The sequence below is a fragment of the Artemia franciscana genome, chromosome 3, assembly GCF_032884065.1.
Source record: "Artemia franciscana chromosome 3, ASM3288406v1, whole genome shotgun sequence".
In the NCBI taxonomy this organism is placed as follows: domain Eukaryota; kingdom Metazoa; phylum Arthropoda; class Branchiopoda; order Anostraca; family Artemiidae; genus Artemia; species Artemia franciscana.
In genome coordinates, this window is record NC_088865.1 from 43,836,704 (window position 1) to 43,852,816 (window position 16,113).

The 16,113-nt window shown below is 34.4% G+C and overlaps 1 protein-coding gene across 5 annotated transcripts in view; it reads right to left on the reverse strand.

The window, feature by feature from the left end:
• Positions 1-10,904: 10,904 nt before the first annotated feature.
• LOC136025301 (uncharacterized) overlaps positions 10,905-16,113 on the reverse strand; it is a 68,478-nt gene continuing 63,269 nt past the window's right edge. For all 5 annotated transcript variants that reach the window (XM_065701200.1, XM_065701198.1, XM_065701199.1 and 2 more), the window contains one exon: positions 10,905-14,100. In XM_065701200.1, coding sequence (XP_065557272.1) covers positions 13,565-14,100 — 536 coding nt within the window. In that variant the 3' untranslated portion in view covers positions 10,905-13,564. The remainder of the gene's footprint in view (positions 14,101-16,113) is intronic.

Sequence of the window (16,113 nt, forward strand, 5' to 3'; positions counted from 1 at the left end):
TTCAAAAAAAAATCCAGAGAACCAAACTAAACCAAATTCAAGTCCGAAAAAATTTGAGAAGTTCTCTGATGCTTATGACAGTTTAAGGGACACTTAAATTTGCCCTAGTTGCTACCGTGTTAGTCATAAGAATTTAAAGTAAGGTGCTCCCAGATGGGGACGGTGGACGCTACTGGGTTAAGTTAAAAATTGTTAAAGCACGTTTTTAAACAGCATTTTGACCGTGTTTTGGTAAAACGCCCTAAATTGAGGTAAGATAGAACATCCAAGACCCTCCATTTCTGAAGTAAACAATATCATCACAAGTAAACGTTGTATCTCTACTTAGGTGTATTTTTGAGAATGTTTTTTTTTTTATTTTTCACTGCTTAATGGGGAATTTTACAAAGAAAAAATGACCTAACTGGTTCTACGAGAGTAATGCTCAGAATTGATCATTTAGGACTTGATTAAGCACTGGAGGTAAATATACTGATCAAACAGAATTAATGAAACGTAAGAAAGGTAGAGAGGTAAGAAACGTGGAGAAAGGTATATCTAGTAGAAACTGGAACTATCTTACATCACAATATTAATACTTTGTGGTAGTGTACATGACATTATTTCAGTATGAAATATCTATTCACGCTAATATATTATATTTTTCTCTATTATTAGACTTGTATGGTTTTTGAAGAAACTAAGAGCTTTAAACATATTTTGGTATTAAATCCTGCCATGGTATAGGTAGGGTTTATAATACACATTGTAATATAAATTATCTCCTTAAAAAAAAAAAAAAATCAGCTTTGAGAGTGGGGGACACGACCCATTCAATGTTTTGGTTCTGATTCCAATTAAGGAATCCTCGAAAAAAGGAGCCCTTGACACAAGTAAAATCCAGATATTCCCTTGCTTGTAGTGAAACGTCTCAAAAATTTTCTAGCTGCCAAAACAACAAGGTAGGACCACGCCCTATTTCAAATGCTGCTCAGATATTACACAGCAACCAGGCATGTAGTTGGTTTTCAGTCTCTTTATAGAAAATTTAAAAGAGTTTATACCTCCTATAAAAACAGTTGTATTTCCACTCTAAGAAATTAGAGGTTTCCCAACTAATTGATTTTTTTTTTATCCAACTCTAAAGAAAAAAAAAAGAAAAATTAGTCTGATCTACTCATTCAGGAAGTCTCAAGGAAGCCATAGTAATTTATTCATCGAAGAATCTGCTCGCGTCTGTTAATGCGCATTTTACTGCTATAGGAAAATATTATTGGCTTTCAAAAAGGTCTTTGTCATTTTACATCAGCACTAATCAGATTCACACAAACGAACTGGTCTGACGAAAGCATCTTTTACGCATGAATCATATTGACACCTTTTAGTCCAGTGCCCCCCCCCCCCCCCTTAAGATTTTTCAATTCTTATTCAAAGATTTTCCTTCATGAAACAGATTAAACCAGAGATAAAAATTTTTAATGGTTAGAAATTTATAATGTTTTTCAAATAATTATAAAAAATAAACAGTATGGGTCACACATATTAAAAGGAACTCACCACATTTTTAATAAAAAAAATGGGATGTTATTAATAAAAGAAGGCTTTTGCTACAGTCTGTACTAACACTGTAGAAATGGTTCGTAGGAAATGGTTAGAAAACTCTAAGTGTTTTGCTGTATTTAACACCTCTGCTTTGCGCATCTTTATTTCAACATATTATGCAAAATCCAGTCCTTAGCCTGAGCAAACACTTGTGCCTGGCTTAGCTCAGCCTAAAATACTATGTGTTAAAGAATATTTTTAGGTTAGGTTATAAGATGTGCTTTGCCATTTACATTATCCTCTAGGGGTGATTGCAATGTAGTCTTTTTTTTTTTTTTTTTTTTTTTTTTTTTTTTTTTTTTTTTTTTTTTTTTTTTTACGAAGACCTAACAATGTTTCCGATACTTTCAGTCTTGGAAGCATGAAATTGAATAAATAACCAAAACAGGCATTTTTTAACCCCGACCTTATTATCTCTGACTGGAATTGATTAGATGCACTATCAAATAGATAATTATTTGGATGACATGGAGTCTTGTGTATTATCAGACTTTTTTTGTAGCTTCAATTTGCATTCTTACTTGTGTATTCTACAAAGATCGGAAAGGATTTCTAAATCATACTTGTATGCGTAGCTCTATTTTTGATGAGAAATATGAGATATTCTCTAAAAGAGCTTGAAACCTGAAATCTTGCAATGTCAATTGTAAAATTTTTAGAGACTTTAAAGTTTGTTTTGCTACTTAAGGTAATGCAACTCCCAGGCTTTTTTGTGCCTTCTTCCCTACAATTTTCTGTGAAATAATGCGAGCACTGGAAAATTAGTCCTCCTTGCTTCATTAAGTGCATTAATCATGACGATATGATACGGAAAGGTCACATTACATAAGGCTAATTCATTTTGCTTTGTCGCAGCATCATCTATCTTCGCTAAACTACTCAAAGCCAACCTATTCAAAAGCCCGCTAGGTTGTATTGCCTGCTGAGCGCCAAAGTCTGGACTTGAATGGCGAGGGAAAAAAAGCGGGTGATGATATCAATGTCTCTTGATTCCCATCCACATTTTAGAGAACAGAATGAAGTCTATGGACATAAGTGACCTTGGATACAAATAGCAGTTCAATATACCCCTCCGTACGAGATTCCACCTCCGTTATTAACATAATATGAAGAACCAGCCATAATGACTGCTTCAGAACCACATTACCTAAAACACAAAGTATTTACAGCAAAGATACGAATGCCTAGTATCTTTCTATGTAACAGAAGGTCTCTAAACAACAAGTTAAATGAGCTAGAAGTTCATATCAAACAGACGAGTCGCCAGATTGCAGCTGTTATTGAATGCTGAGACATTATTGATAAAATTCGCCATATAAACGGTTACTAATTTTTTTAATATAAGGCGTGATTAATGCTTACATCAACACGGTGATGATGTTTGGCATGTAGATTCAGTAATACATACCGTGCAAGCTGTTAAGCCAATCTATGGACACTTGTCATGAATTAAAATATGATGAATGCAAGCCAAACTTTCTCTAGAGGATTTTAGTGGGCTATACTTGCAGTTTTGTACTATCCTGAAACTGCTAAGAACAGGAAAAACGTGAAACATTATCTATACATGTTTACTGACATTTGTAACGTCAGTCACTTAGTCTGGAAACAAATGAAGGGGACAAGGTAATGCTGGATAACGAGAAAATCGATGAAGTAAACAAATTCACCCACTTGAGTATTAGTAGTAGTAAAGATGGTGGATGCACTGAGGATTTGACAAGTAGAATAGCCAAAGCCCAGGGTGTTTTTTTTTACAGTCGAAAAAAGTTTAAGAGAATAGGAAGGTAAGCCTTTGAACCAAGGCTGGAATATTGGAAACTTCACTGATGACAGTGATCAAGTGAGGTTCTAAAATATGGGTGCTTCGAAAGGCAGAGGAAATCGTTTAAGTTTTTTCAGAGACAGGGGTGTAGCTTTATCATTTTTATTTGGAGGGTAAGAGGGTAAAAGTTAAGACTGTCTTCACTTTCTGTTATTGTTACTGTAAGAAGACGTAAGTGGGAATTAAATCCAATCCCCTGTCAATACCTTATTCTTCTTTTTGTTCCACTTTCCATTGCTTTTTTAAAGTTGGTTATGAGCCAAAGAAAGAAAGTAAGGAGCTCTGCCCTTTCTTAGTTTTATTAGCTTGTTATAACCAAATAAAATTGTATTTTTATGAGCATTATAAAACACATCAAAGTTGAGAGCCGGACAAAGCTGGTTTTTACGAAACTGATAAAGTAACTGAAATTTTGGCTCTCTGACATCACTGAGCATACGGGCGCCCTTATTCTGATTTAATATTTAACATAATAAGAGGCAGCACATCTGTCCCAATCCTGGGAGCACATATGCATGCGTTCTTCACCTGATGAGGAGGGGGTGTATCAAGTGGCTATAAAGTAAAGATAGTCCATTCCTTCCCTAAGTTTTCAATAGTAAAATTTCTCCAAGCAAACGAAGAATAGTTAATATTTAGTGAAGACGTTGTTCGGTTAAATTAAATAGCATTACAGAATACATAAAATGAACAATGTACATGTATAAAACAAACATAAGTTAAATAGTAGACTCAGCCTTAACAATCATACTGAGGACACCAAGATATGCAGCAATCCATGCTGCTGCTTCGTACATGTTAAAGCTTAGATTACCAATTCCTATACTAATCCCTTTATATCCTATGCCTGTCAGTGCAGACTGTATTGCTGTAATAAAGGGTATATCATTTAGCTAAGCTATGGTAACTTTCAAAGGGAAGCAGGGGCGTCAGGCAATTCATAAAGATGTAGGAGGGGGGACAAAACGTCCTTAGGTAGATCGAGGGAGGGCAAATTTGTTGATTTTTATTAATATAAACATAAATACGAAAAAAAGGTTTATCAGGTTTTGTAGTAAATCAGGAGTTAAGCAGGGCTGTGTTCTAGTGGAACTCTCCTAGACTTAGATTATGCTGATGATTTAAGTATCTTTGGTGAAAGTGTGTGCAATATGAATGAACTTTTAGAGGTTTTGCGAGTTCGGGGTGCTAGAACAAGTTTGAAAATTAATGTAAAAAAGACGAAGTCGCTTCGGCTAGGAATAAGTGAATCAGGGGCAGATCCAGGATTTTCTTTAGCAGGGGGTGCACAATAGATTGCTTAAATAAACTTGCAAACAAAGAATTACCAGCAATTTAAAAGTAACCTCAACAATTAGGCGTCGTAGGTAGGCAGTGGAAATGGACGCAAATTTAATCTAAAATCTGGTAAGGGTTAAAGTTCTAATAAATTCGTTGAAATTTAGATGGTCTGAAAATATGCATAACAAAATAGTACATTAAAAAAAGTACCCCTCAATGGAAAAATAAAAAGCTGCTCAGCATCTAAAAAAAAATGATATTTAATATTTTTTGCATAATTTTTCGCCTTTGCACTTCTGACCACTATAGCGAATGAGTTAAACTTTGCATTGTCAAAAAATAGGTCTTTAACCATCTTTCGGGGTCAGGCATTCTTTGCGACATAGATCAAACCATTTAGCATGTCGCCCAACATTGTATTATCACTTAGTAATTATGATAGTAATAAAAAGTAGGAAGTGAAGATTAAGATACAGCTTTTGTATTCATAAAATATGTACTAACATTAAATATTAGTTCTTTTACGGGTATAACAAGAAAAATAGAACAAAGTGACAGAAATATACAGAAGAAATTTACAACATGGACTTTAAGTATAGGTAATAAAGCATTAAATAGTCACTATTTCTTTTTAAAAATAATGCTTTAATAAACAGTGTCAACTTCGACGAAATATCAAAGTTTACTAATCAAAATTTCACTTTCATAAAAACGTAGCGTATCTTTCCACTTTTTAAAGTTTGGTATATTTTGCTTAAATTACAGAATTCATAGTTTTATAAGAAAAAGTCTATTTCTTTATTTCTACTCCCGCCATGTCTATTTAATACACGGTCAATCTCTACCGAAATGTTTCGGTGAACGTTTAATATGATTAAATAAAAAAAAACTAATTTTTTTAGCTGAAAGTAAGGAGCGACATTAAAACTTAAAACGAACAGAAATTACTCCGTATATGAAATGGGTTGTCCCCTACGCAATCCCTCGCCCTTTACGCTAAAGTTTGACTCTTTGCCACAATTCTACTTTTTAAAACAATTAAAAGCTTTAGCGTAAAGAGCGAGGGATTGCGGAGGGGACAACCCATTTCATATACGGAGTAATTTCTGTTCGTTTTAAGTTTTAATGTCGCTCCTTACTTTCAGCTAAAAAAATTAGTTTTTTTTATTTAATTTCTGAACGTCTTTGAACTAATGCATGTTTGGTTTTGGCTCTCCGCACATAAATTATTAAAATGAAATTTGTATAGTAATTCTTTTTTTTTGGCTAAATGACTTTCTCTTAGTTTTGATCAGACGATTTTGAGAAATAAGGGGTGGAGAAGGAGGCCTAGTTGCCCTCCAATTTTTCGGCTACTTAAAAAGGCAACTAGAACTTTTAATTTTTAACGAACGTTTTTATTAGTAAAAAATATACGTAACTTAAGAATTAACTTACGTAACAAACTTTCATAACCTTGTATTTTTATTATGTATACGAGGGGGTTTGTACCCTCGTTAATACCTCGCTCTTTACACTAAATCGTAAGTTTTGTCCCAATTCTTTAAGAATGACCCCTGAATCAGAAAGGCCGTAGAATAAATAGTTGAAATTACTAAAAATACTTTAGCATAAAGAGCAAGGTATTTATCTCCTCCTAAATACCTCGCTCTTTATGCTAAAGTATTTTTAGAACCCCTCATATGCGTAATAATCTCTGTTCGCTTTAAGTTTCAATGCTACTTCTTCCTTTCATTTGAAAAAACGTTTTCATGTTTATTTTTCATTGTTTTCTTATAGTAATGCTAGAGAATCCTGCGCCCTTTTCATTGAATTTTTCTTCCCCCATGACAGATTCCTCCAAGGAAATATCCTCCAACATAGCCCCCTCCCCTCAACCCTACCCCCAAAACCAAATAAAATCCCCCTGAAAACGTCTGTACACTTCCCAATAACCATTATTATATGTAAACACTGGTCGAAGTTTGTAACTTGCAGCCCCTCCCCCAGGGAGTGTGGGGGAGTAAGTCATCCCCAAAGACATAGTTATTATGGTTTTCGACTATGCTGAACAAAATGGCTATCTCAAAATTTTGACCCGTTGACTTTGAGATAAAAATGAACGTGGGAGGTGGCCTAGATGCCCTCCAATTTTTTTGGTCACTTAAAAGGGGCACTCTAACTTTTCATTTCCGTTACAATGAGCCCTCTTGCGACATTCTAGGACCACTTGGCCGATACGATGACCCCTGGGGAAAATAAAGAAAAAAAAAAAAAAAAAAAAAACAAAAAAAAAAACAAAAAACAAACAAATAAACACGCACCCGTGATTTGTCTTCTGGCAAAAAATACAAAATTCCACATTTTTGTAGATAGGAGCTTGAAACTTCTACAGGAGGGTTTTCTGATACGCCGAATCCGATGGTGTCATTTTCGTTAAGATCCTACGACTTTTAGAGGGTGTTTCCTCCTATTTTCCTAAATAAGGCAAATTTTCTCAGGCTCGTAACTTTTGATGGGTAAGACTAAACTAGATGAAACTTATATATTTAAGATCAGCATTAAAATGCAATTCTTTTGATGTAGCTATTGATATCAAAATTCAATTTTTTAGAGTTTTGGTTACTATTGAGCCGGATCGCTCCTTACTACAGTTCGTTATCACGAACTGTTTGACTAGAGCTGTCAGTCTAGAGTCCAGTCAGTTTAGAGCTCTTTGTTAGTATTTCCTCTACTTTTCATCCTAAAATATTCGAATAAAGACCAAAATAGCCGGAAAAATATGAACTCCAACAAAGATGCATGTAGGTATGTGCTTCAAACTAAGTATATGAGTCGAAATACTTCTTAAAAAATAAAATAATTACGTGTTTTTGATTTTTGTATTTGATAAGTATAGATTTGTGGTTTAAATTCTCAGGGTCTCAAGCTGTGGTAGATTTCTATTTTTTTTTAATATAAATGTTTAAATCTCGATACGTCTTTGGAGCACAAAAATAAAAATTTGAAATTTGACTCAGATTTAGTATTAAGTAAGAAAATTATCCTTTAAAAATTTTGATTTATAAACAACCAATCGTGGAAATATGATTGAATGGCATGTATCAACATAAGTAGAAAATTCCTCAGCGGTATATATAGCAGTTTGTACAATATTATGAACAAATATATGCAACCCCTGTACAGAAATATATCTTTTTTTTTACTGTTTGGTATCGAGAAGGTGAGAAATTCTGAAATAATATTGTAGTTGCATTCCATTTCCGGGGTCAACTCAAGTGGTGTGAATTTTTAATTTTGTTCAACTTTTCTATACTAAACTTTTGAAAAAAAAAATCAATACCATTCCGCTGATTCAAACTGAGAAGTCAGAGACCGGTTATAAAAAAAAATACATATTTATTTGCCTTCTTTTATAAAATTTTTTTCGAAAATCTATTTTTCTTAAATGACTACTCCGACCTTTGAAAGAGAATTTCGATTCATATACTTATATTTAAGTTTAGACTTTTTCGAGCCTTTATTAAAGTTCAGGTATTTCTAAAGAGTTTGGCCTTTATTTAATGTTTTAGAATGAACAGTGGAGGTGATATCCCATATTATGCAGAGCTTTAATTAGATAAAAATAAGCTGTAAAGTGGCCACCATTTACTCACCAAATTCAAAATTTAAATTAATGATTTTTGCGCTTCTCATAAATTTACTTTCTATTATACAAATCCCGTTAATAACAACAATGTTGTAAAAACCATCCCGCTTCGCAAAAAAAGCAAACTCAAATTTTATGACAGCCAAAAAAGGAATGATATCAATTTCTTCGTCTCTGTGCCATACCAAAACTCGAAAACAAGTTTCTGATGCAAAAAGAAGTTTAAATTTTAAGTTTTTCAGCCCCGTTGTAACAACACAATCCTGAAATATCATTTCGACAGCCTAAAGGAGTTGATATTTTAAATTTCCCCTCCTTGTTATTACGAGGTGTAGATTGTCGCCTCCCAGTTGGCTTTTGTCGTAATACAAACATATTTCCTTAATAAATACTTTTAGGTGGTATGCGTTATCAGTAAAATCTAACAGAAACCACACGAAGTAACTGAAACTTTGTTTCAAACTTGTTTGTGAGAAGAAACAGTCTTAACAATTAAAAACTTATTAAAAACTCAACTACTAAAACCAAATACAAAAAATAGCTTTCGTCCCAAACCCAAGCATAGCAAGCGGCCCCAATCCGAAATCCACAACTACGTTTGGGTGGGGTGCGCGCCCTTCGCCTGGATCCGCTACTGAAGTGAAGATGAAAAGTTGACGTTGGGTAACGAAAAGATTGATCAAGTGGATATCTTCACCTACCTTGGTAGAATAATTAATAAAGAAAATGGATACTTTGAAGATGTTAGAAAAAGATGAAGAAGATAAGACTCTGAACCAGGGCCGTCAGCAATGACTTGCTGCAGACAATAGTAGGGTACTGTAAACAAAATTTCGGATGGGTGATCGTGAGTTTAATAAGCTTGTTTTTTTATCAGCTTTTCTGTTAATATTAAAGTGCATATTCCGCTTGTACTTCCTTCAATCCCCTCACCCGTCATAGGAGACTAAATCTTGCAGTTCAACTACGCACTATTCTAACAGACCCGTGCATCGCTTCATTCAGTTGTTTGTAATTTGAAACTGACGTCTTAGTAAACCAAAAAGTACACCCTTTAAATTGCCATTGTTGAAATCTTGTACAGGAAAATTACAACCCCCTCATTGAACAACAAGAAAAAATTCCCTTTTTTCCATGGGCATCGATGGCATGCCCTCTTACTTTTCTTCGTCGCTATTGAGCACTGGAACATCATTGACAGCAGTTTAAGGACTAATATAAGCTAATTCCCATATCTTATAATTTTTTTATATTGCACATGGTACACTAAACGCGCAATTTGCGTGACACTTTTGGAATGGAAAGGCTGGCGCGGAAACATGGAAATTATCGATAAAGGATTGCCTTTTTGTCATAACTCAATTTTTAAGGTAATAAAAAAACTTCAGCGTAATGAGCGGGGCGTTGATGAGGGGAAAGCCCCTTTCATATATGAAATAATTTCTGCTCGCTTTAAGTTTTACTGTTGCTTCTTAGTTTCAGTTGAAAAAACTTGTTTTTTTATTTGATTTAATGGGAAAAAACTGAACTGAGCAAACATGGAAAGAAAGAAAGTACAGTACTTTTTTACAATTTTGCCATTAATTAGGCTCGCCTATTTGCTTGATGATAAGGTTTAAAAGGCGGCATATTAGCATAAATATTAATGTGGAAGATTTTAGGAAGAGCAATGGACACATGTTGTTCTTGTTTTTTTCTTATGCTAAAAACGAGGGTGGATTAATAATAAAAAAAAAATCTCCTCAAAGTAAAGAACGAAGTTGAAACTTAAAATAAGCAACATTTTTAAAGTTACTTAATAGTTTTTCTCTAAATTATTGGGGGGAAACTGTCCCCCCACCTTACCCCCTCCAACCTCTAAACGATGCCACTGTCTAGAGGAATTGTCTATGGATGGTTTTAGGCAACCGTATGTCAAATAACAAGCAATATGTGGCTCTATTCCGCTTTCTAGGGATATAATGAAAGAAAAGAAAAGTTGAGATGAGCTATAATAAAATATATCGCCCACTTTCTAGGGATATAATGATAAACAAGTTGAGATGGCCACAGCAAGTTTTACGGATGAAGGATGACAAATTACAAAAGCTTTTTCTTTTTGGCCAAACATCTAGTGCCAAACGAAAACCAGGTCGTCTTTGAATAGGGTGGGAAGTGGTCATAAGGTCTTAACTGGAACTTTATAAGAGAGGGTAAATATTGAAGCTTTGAATAAATTTGGGTGGAGAAAGAGCATGCGCAGTTATAATGACATCAGGCGGATTGGTACTACAGTACATTTTTAATGATATTAGTAATAATAGGTGCGCTAAACGCACCTCACATTGCCCGTTCAAGGTACACCTCGATTTAACTGGGTCTTTTGACCGAATGAATGTTGAACTTTTGACCGGGATCTGAGGATGGCTGATACCTCGTTAGTACCTGGGTGAAAGGGTGTCACCACAGTAGTATTGCTCCAGGACGAGTGGAGAGGCTTCGTTGACGCCCTATATGCCACTAATGGCACCGGAGCAACTAATGTCTAAAGTAAGGTATGCATCCTATGAAATATTATTAAGTAGAGCTAAAAAAGAAAACGTTTCTGCAAATGCAAAGAAGCTTTATAAACATAGATGTAAATGATATAAAAATTTATGTAGAAAAGAATGGAAAGTAAGTAGGTGCACACAAGAGGCGGAATAAAATATACAAGGATACTAAGAAAAAGAAAACAGTAAAAACAGGAAGACGGCCGCCTCTCTGATGGTTTTGCGATAAAAATTGAAAATATTTGACTTTCTTTAACACGTTGGGATGCCAAATGGAAATTTGAACATCAAGTCAATGACCTTTAAATCCCATATGATTCTCAAAAAATTTAGAATTGTACATAAATACAATCCACATCTCCAGGCTTTGTGCTGTATTATTCCAAGTGTGAGTATAGTGTAGGAATTTTATTATATAGTCTACACTTCGAACACTCAACTTGGATACTAGGAGTATTTAGCCCAACTCATTTACAAGAATTACAAGATATGTGAACTTAGAGGCTCTTTAAAGACATTTTGGGTTTTATACTTTGAGGAACTGGAAGTTTCAGTCCAGGAAGTTCACTCCAAACAAAAATATAGCTGATTTTTTCCACAATATTTCCTTAGAATATACCCTAGAATAATCCTGTTAGGGTGGTTAGCATCATGTTTATAATTACTATATACTCAACTTAGGTATTTAGGGGACTAGAATAATTGGGGTAATATGTTTGTAATTTAAGCATATTTAGAATTTGGCTTAACAATTTAAATTTGCTTAGTAAATTTTTTGTATCATATTTCAACGGATGAAGCTATTAATGTTTGAATCAAGGACCATTTTACTCCTTCTTTCATTAGCATGTAATCCTGCAGAATGGGACCACATTCTAAACGGCAGTGCGCGCAAAGAGAGTATTTGAGTTGAACCACTCAATAATTTCGTTATCTTTTGACATATCCAAGGTTTAAGAGACATTTATATAGATAGGGCATCAAATAGCATAAATAGGGTGTTTGGTATCTGTCACGGTCTGGGAGTGAGAGTGTCTTAATGCTCAATGGCTAATTCTCAGAGAAGAGTGAATGAAAATATTGAAGTACAAAGGATATCAAAATGAGAACATATTTTGCTCCCTGCCTCCATCTTAGGTCTATTCCTACCGGAAAACCTGGGCTTTCTGATATTTTCATTCGGTTGCTATAGAATACTGAAGGCCAATTTACACGCGGAAAAGGTTTCACCAGCGTTTCAAAACTGAACCGTGCAAAACAATATGTGGTAACTTATTTGGTAAATTCAATATTATTTTTATCAGTTAAAAATAGAAAAATGTTGCAGAAATTTGCAAATAACTTATTTAAATCAAATTATTATTATCACGCAATATTTCATATTTATCCTCCATAGTGTACTCGAACTGTTTATCTTGCATCAACCGCTAGTCAAAGGGGGATCTCAACCTTTCTTTGTTACTACTTTTCGGACGCTCCATATAGTCCAATTGAGACAAGAGGACCAGCTTATTTTTTTTCATCCATCAAGAACAGTAAAAACAAATAAGCAGGGTAGGATAATTCCCCTATCGGTAATAGTGCTGGTGTTTCGATAAGAATGAAACTACAGATTTTTGTTGCTAGCGAAATGGCAGAATACCTCCGAAATTGTGGATTGTTACGGAGTAGGATAATGTCACACTCAGGTCACGTAGTGTATAATTTTGGATTAGTTTATATATTTGAAGTATGTTATATTAAATACAATTCTATTAAATTCTACAGACTTTGCCATTTCTTATTCTCCTCCAAGAGTCTATGCAGTGTTTTCATATTTTGAGTAAAAAATATGGCAGAAAAACTAATTTTTTTTGTTGCTGCTGGGATTATGCAAGTCATCAATTAGACAGATACCTTCTAATTAGCCTCTTCGACTAGATTATCTGCTTCTACTTGTTTAGAACCCCCACTTAATTTCAGAAACACTAATCGGCAATGGTAATTCAAAAGGTTTCATTTGATCTATTTGGAAGACATACATTTACTTCCTCTTAAGTCAAGAAAGTTCTATTAATTTGTGTTTTTCTATCTGACATGGGGCTTGAGATATTCATAAGTTTGTTATTTTTTTTCTAAAATATGGTATATTCTCTTTTGTTGCTTACATAAGTAATTGGGTATATCTACAATGCCTCAAAAACACCTAAAAGTTTTAAGTTGAAACTCTCAAGGAGTGCTGAGGGGGTTGTTGGACTAGATCAAATGAAACTATCTGCGGGTAGGTTGTAAAAAGAGTCTTTCTGCAATATCTCAGAAATGGCTAAGGTGGTTAAGTTTAAATTTTCAGGAAGTGTTGAGACTGGGTTCGAATCAAAAGACACTAGCTGTAACCAGGTTGCCAGAAGGCCGTATCTGCAAAATGAAAATGTTCACAGAGATGTGTTTTCCCGTATTCTAAATACCGAAAAATAATTGGTGAAAGAACTGGTCCTAAATTATAGTAAAGAAAGCTAAAACATAATTTTCAATTTTTCCATACCCCTGCAAAATCTATTTCACGAAACAAGCAGTCTTTTGAATCACCAAACCTCCATTCGGGGCTCTACCCTTCTAATATTCTAAAATAAAGACAATATAGAGTGACTGTTACCATACCAAAAGAAAACCTATTCCTATTTCCTTTATATCTCCTATCACTTAAAGCAGCAGAAATTGGGCGTCTGTTCAACGAAAATACTAATCAAAAATGCTAATTCTAAATCTTTGAAGAATTTTACCAAACTGTTTCCTTTTCATGTTAAAATAAACCCAGCCCCCCAAACTAATAAGCTGCATAATAAAACCGATGACTAGTGATCCGCCAAAAATAATAGCATAATACTGCCATGCTTCCTCGGCTGAAATAGAAAGCGTTGAAAGTGCAATTGACCAAGGGAGAACCCATAAGAGGTTGCCCAATAATGACTTAATAAAAAAGAAAACGGGCAGTGTTGAGAGCAGAATGGCACTTAATTGAGTTGAAATAGAAAATAAAATATATGTCCAGTCGATTGATATCCACATCATTTTGACAAGAGCTGCAACCTCAAGACTCTCGCTAAGAAAATATGCAAATGGTTCCACAAGCCAAAAAGAGAAAGTAATTGCAAGTATTATTTCAAAGATTAAAGCGATAGCAGCAGATGCCCTTGAATACTTTGTTATATGCATCACATCATTCCAAGTCAAACAACTTCTGTCATCTTTCGGTTTGGACACGGACCACTGATGACCTAGAAAACAAGATATTAGAAATAGAAAGAAAAGCTAATGCGCTATGCGGGCGTTAATATATTCTTACGGGGAGAATAATTTTATGTAAAACTTGGATTAGACTAGGTTCTTTCCTTAGTTAATTCTGGCAGATCAAAACTAGGCTATAGGCCAAAATTTAATTTGAAGTAAATCTCAAGATAATTTAAGGTATTTTTAAGACGAAACATTGATCCCAGTTAAACTGATGTCTTCTTTTAAACTAAACACAAAAGATATTTCTTACTTAAAAAAATCAAAAAAGTTCTATAGGTTTGATTTCAGGGGTGTTTTCAGCAAATTAAGGCTAAAACTGAAAGAATTATCTTGCCAAAGGATAAGTCCCCAACTCACTTCAAGAAAAGAAGTGTTGGTCATAATGGTCAAATTAAGGCAAGGGCCGCTATAGAATTAGCAAGTATCTATCCAAAATTTAGATGCTTGTAGGTATCAAAATCAGCATGTTGCTACCCTTACTTGTATATGGCTTTGACTCCCGGAATTAGAAATATGCTACCCCGAATACTATCCAAAGGAGCACCAGCCCGGGTAGTATGCGTATTGCATAATTCCATGTCGAATTTTTTTTTTGCCTGTCAGTTTTGACAGGGACTGCTGGTGACTTAGGAAAGAAGAAATTAGAAACAAGAAAAAACTATAAATTTTTTATATTATGTTGTATTCAATATTTATTAAGCAGAAAATAAACATGGTTTTAGTTTGATTTTAAAAACATTAGACTGTGTTTGTTTGATCTCTGGAACATCTCCATTAAATTTTATTCTCCAAGATTCCATTAGGCCGCAATGAAAAGGAAGCCCACGAATGATTTCTTTGTTACTTTTATAAGTTGATGAAATGAAATTAAAATAAATTTTCTGTAAGAAATGTGTCAGTACTTTAAATTATATCTCAGGACCTCCTCTAGCAAACTAAATACTCTCCCGGAATCAACATTCGACAACAGGAGCGAAAACATGTTGCATGAAATTTTCCAGGCTCGGAAAGCGTGTATTCCCACGATAATCACGTGCATTCAGAACAGTTTTCCTGATACATACATTTCCCTAATCTGCAGGCTTACCCTATGCTCCAGTTTTTCACTCTCACACACTCAGAAAGAAAATAATGAAAATCAAAGTCCCTGGTACACTTGACAAAAAAAAGGGTCTGATTCTGTCACTTGATAGCTAAACATTAAAGATAGTTTTTAACAACTCCGAGGTAAGAACAAGTCTTAGCCTACTAAAAAATATTGAAGCATTAGAAAAATAATGAAAGTCTCTGTGCAGTAAATAAAAACTGAATAGCTATGGAGCTCAATTCCAGCTTCGTCCATTCAAAACTGATATTCAGAGAAGATAAGTCTTTCGTGATAAATTTGCATTAAATGATCATTTATCTAAAGAAAAATATGACTCTTTATTAGGCCGTCTAGGCGTCATCATGATGCTGGTGGTGGTAACCGTGATTTGGATCTGATAACGCAATGGCATCGAGCTGAAAGCTTGAATTTGTGGTAGAATTCTCTACTTATTTGGTGTGAATATTAAATTTTTAGCAGGATTCTGGTTTGATCATAAATTCTGTAATTGTGTGATTGTTGTCCGTAGACAGGCATCAGATTCCGTAGATCTATGAGAAAATTCGTATATGTGGAAACACTTCTATTATGCTATCTCTCACCTGTCTCGCAAGTGATTTCAAGGCACTGCCAGCATCGCAGAGAGTAATTGTGAAAATAGTTCCAGTACGCCAACTAGGTGGTACTGAAGGTGCTCCCAGTAGTGACATAACTAATTCCTAGGCTTATGATTCTGGTAACAAGCCAAAATTGTCTTTTATAGTTTATCTTACGTGATACAACTTTGTAATTTCATTTTTGACATGGTCGCTTTGTCAAGATTCAATCAACTTATTTATTCTTGAAATATATTTTGCTAATTTTACTATATTTTTTCACGTAAACTTAAGTCTAGCTCATAGCACTTCTG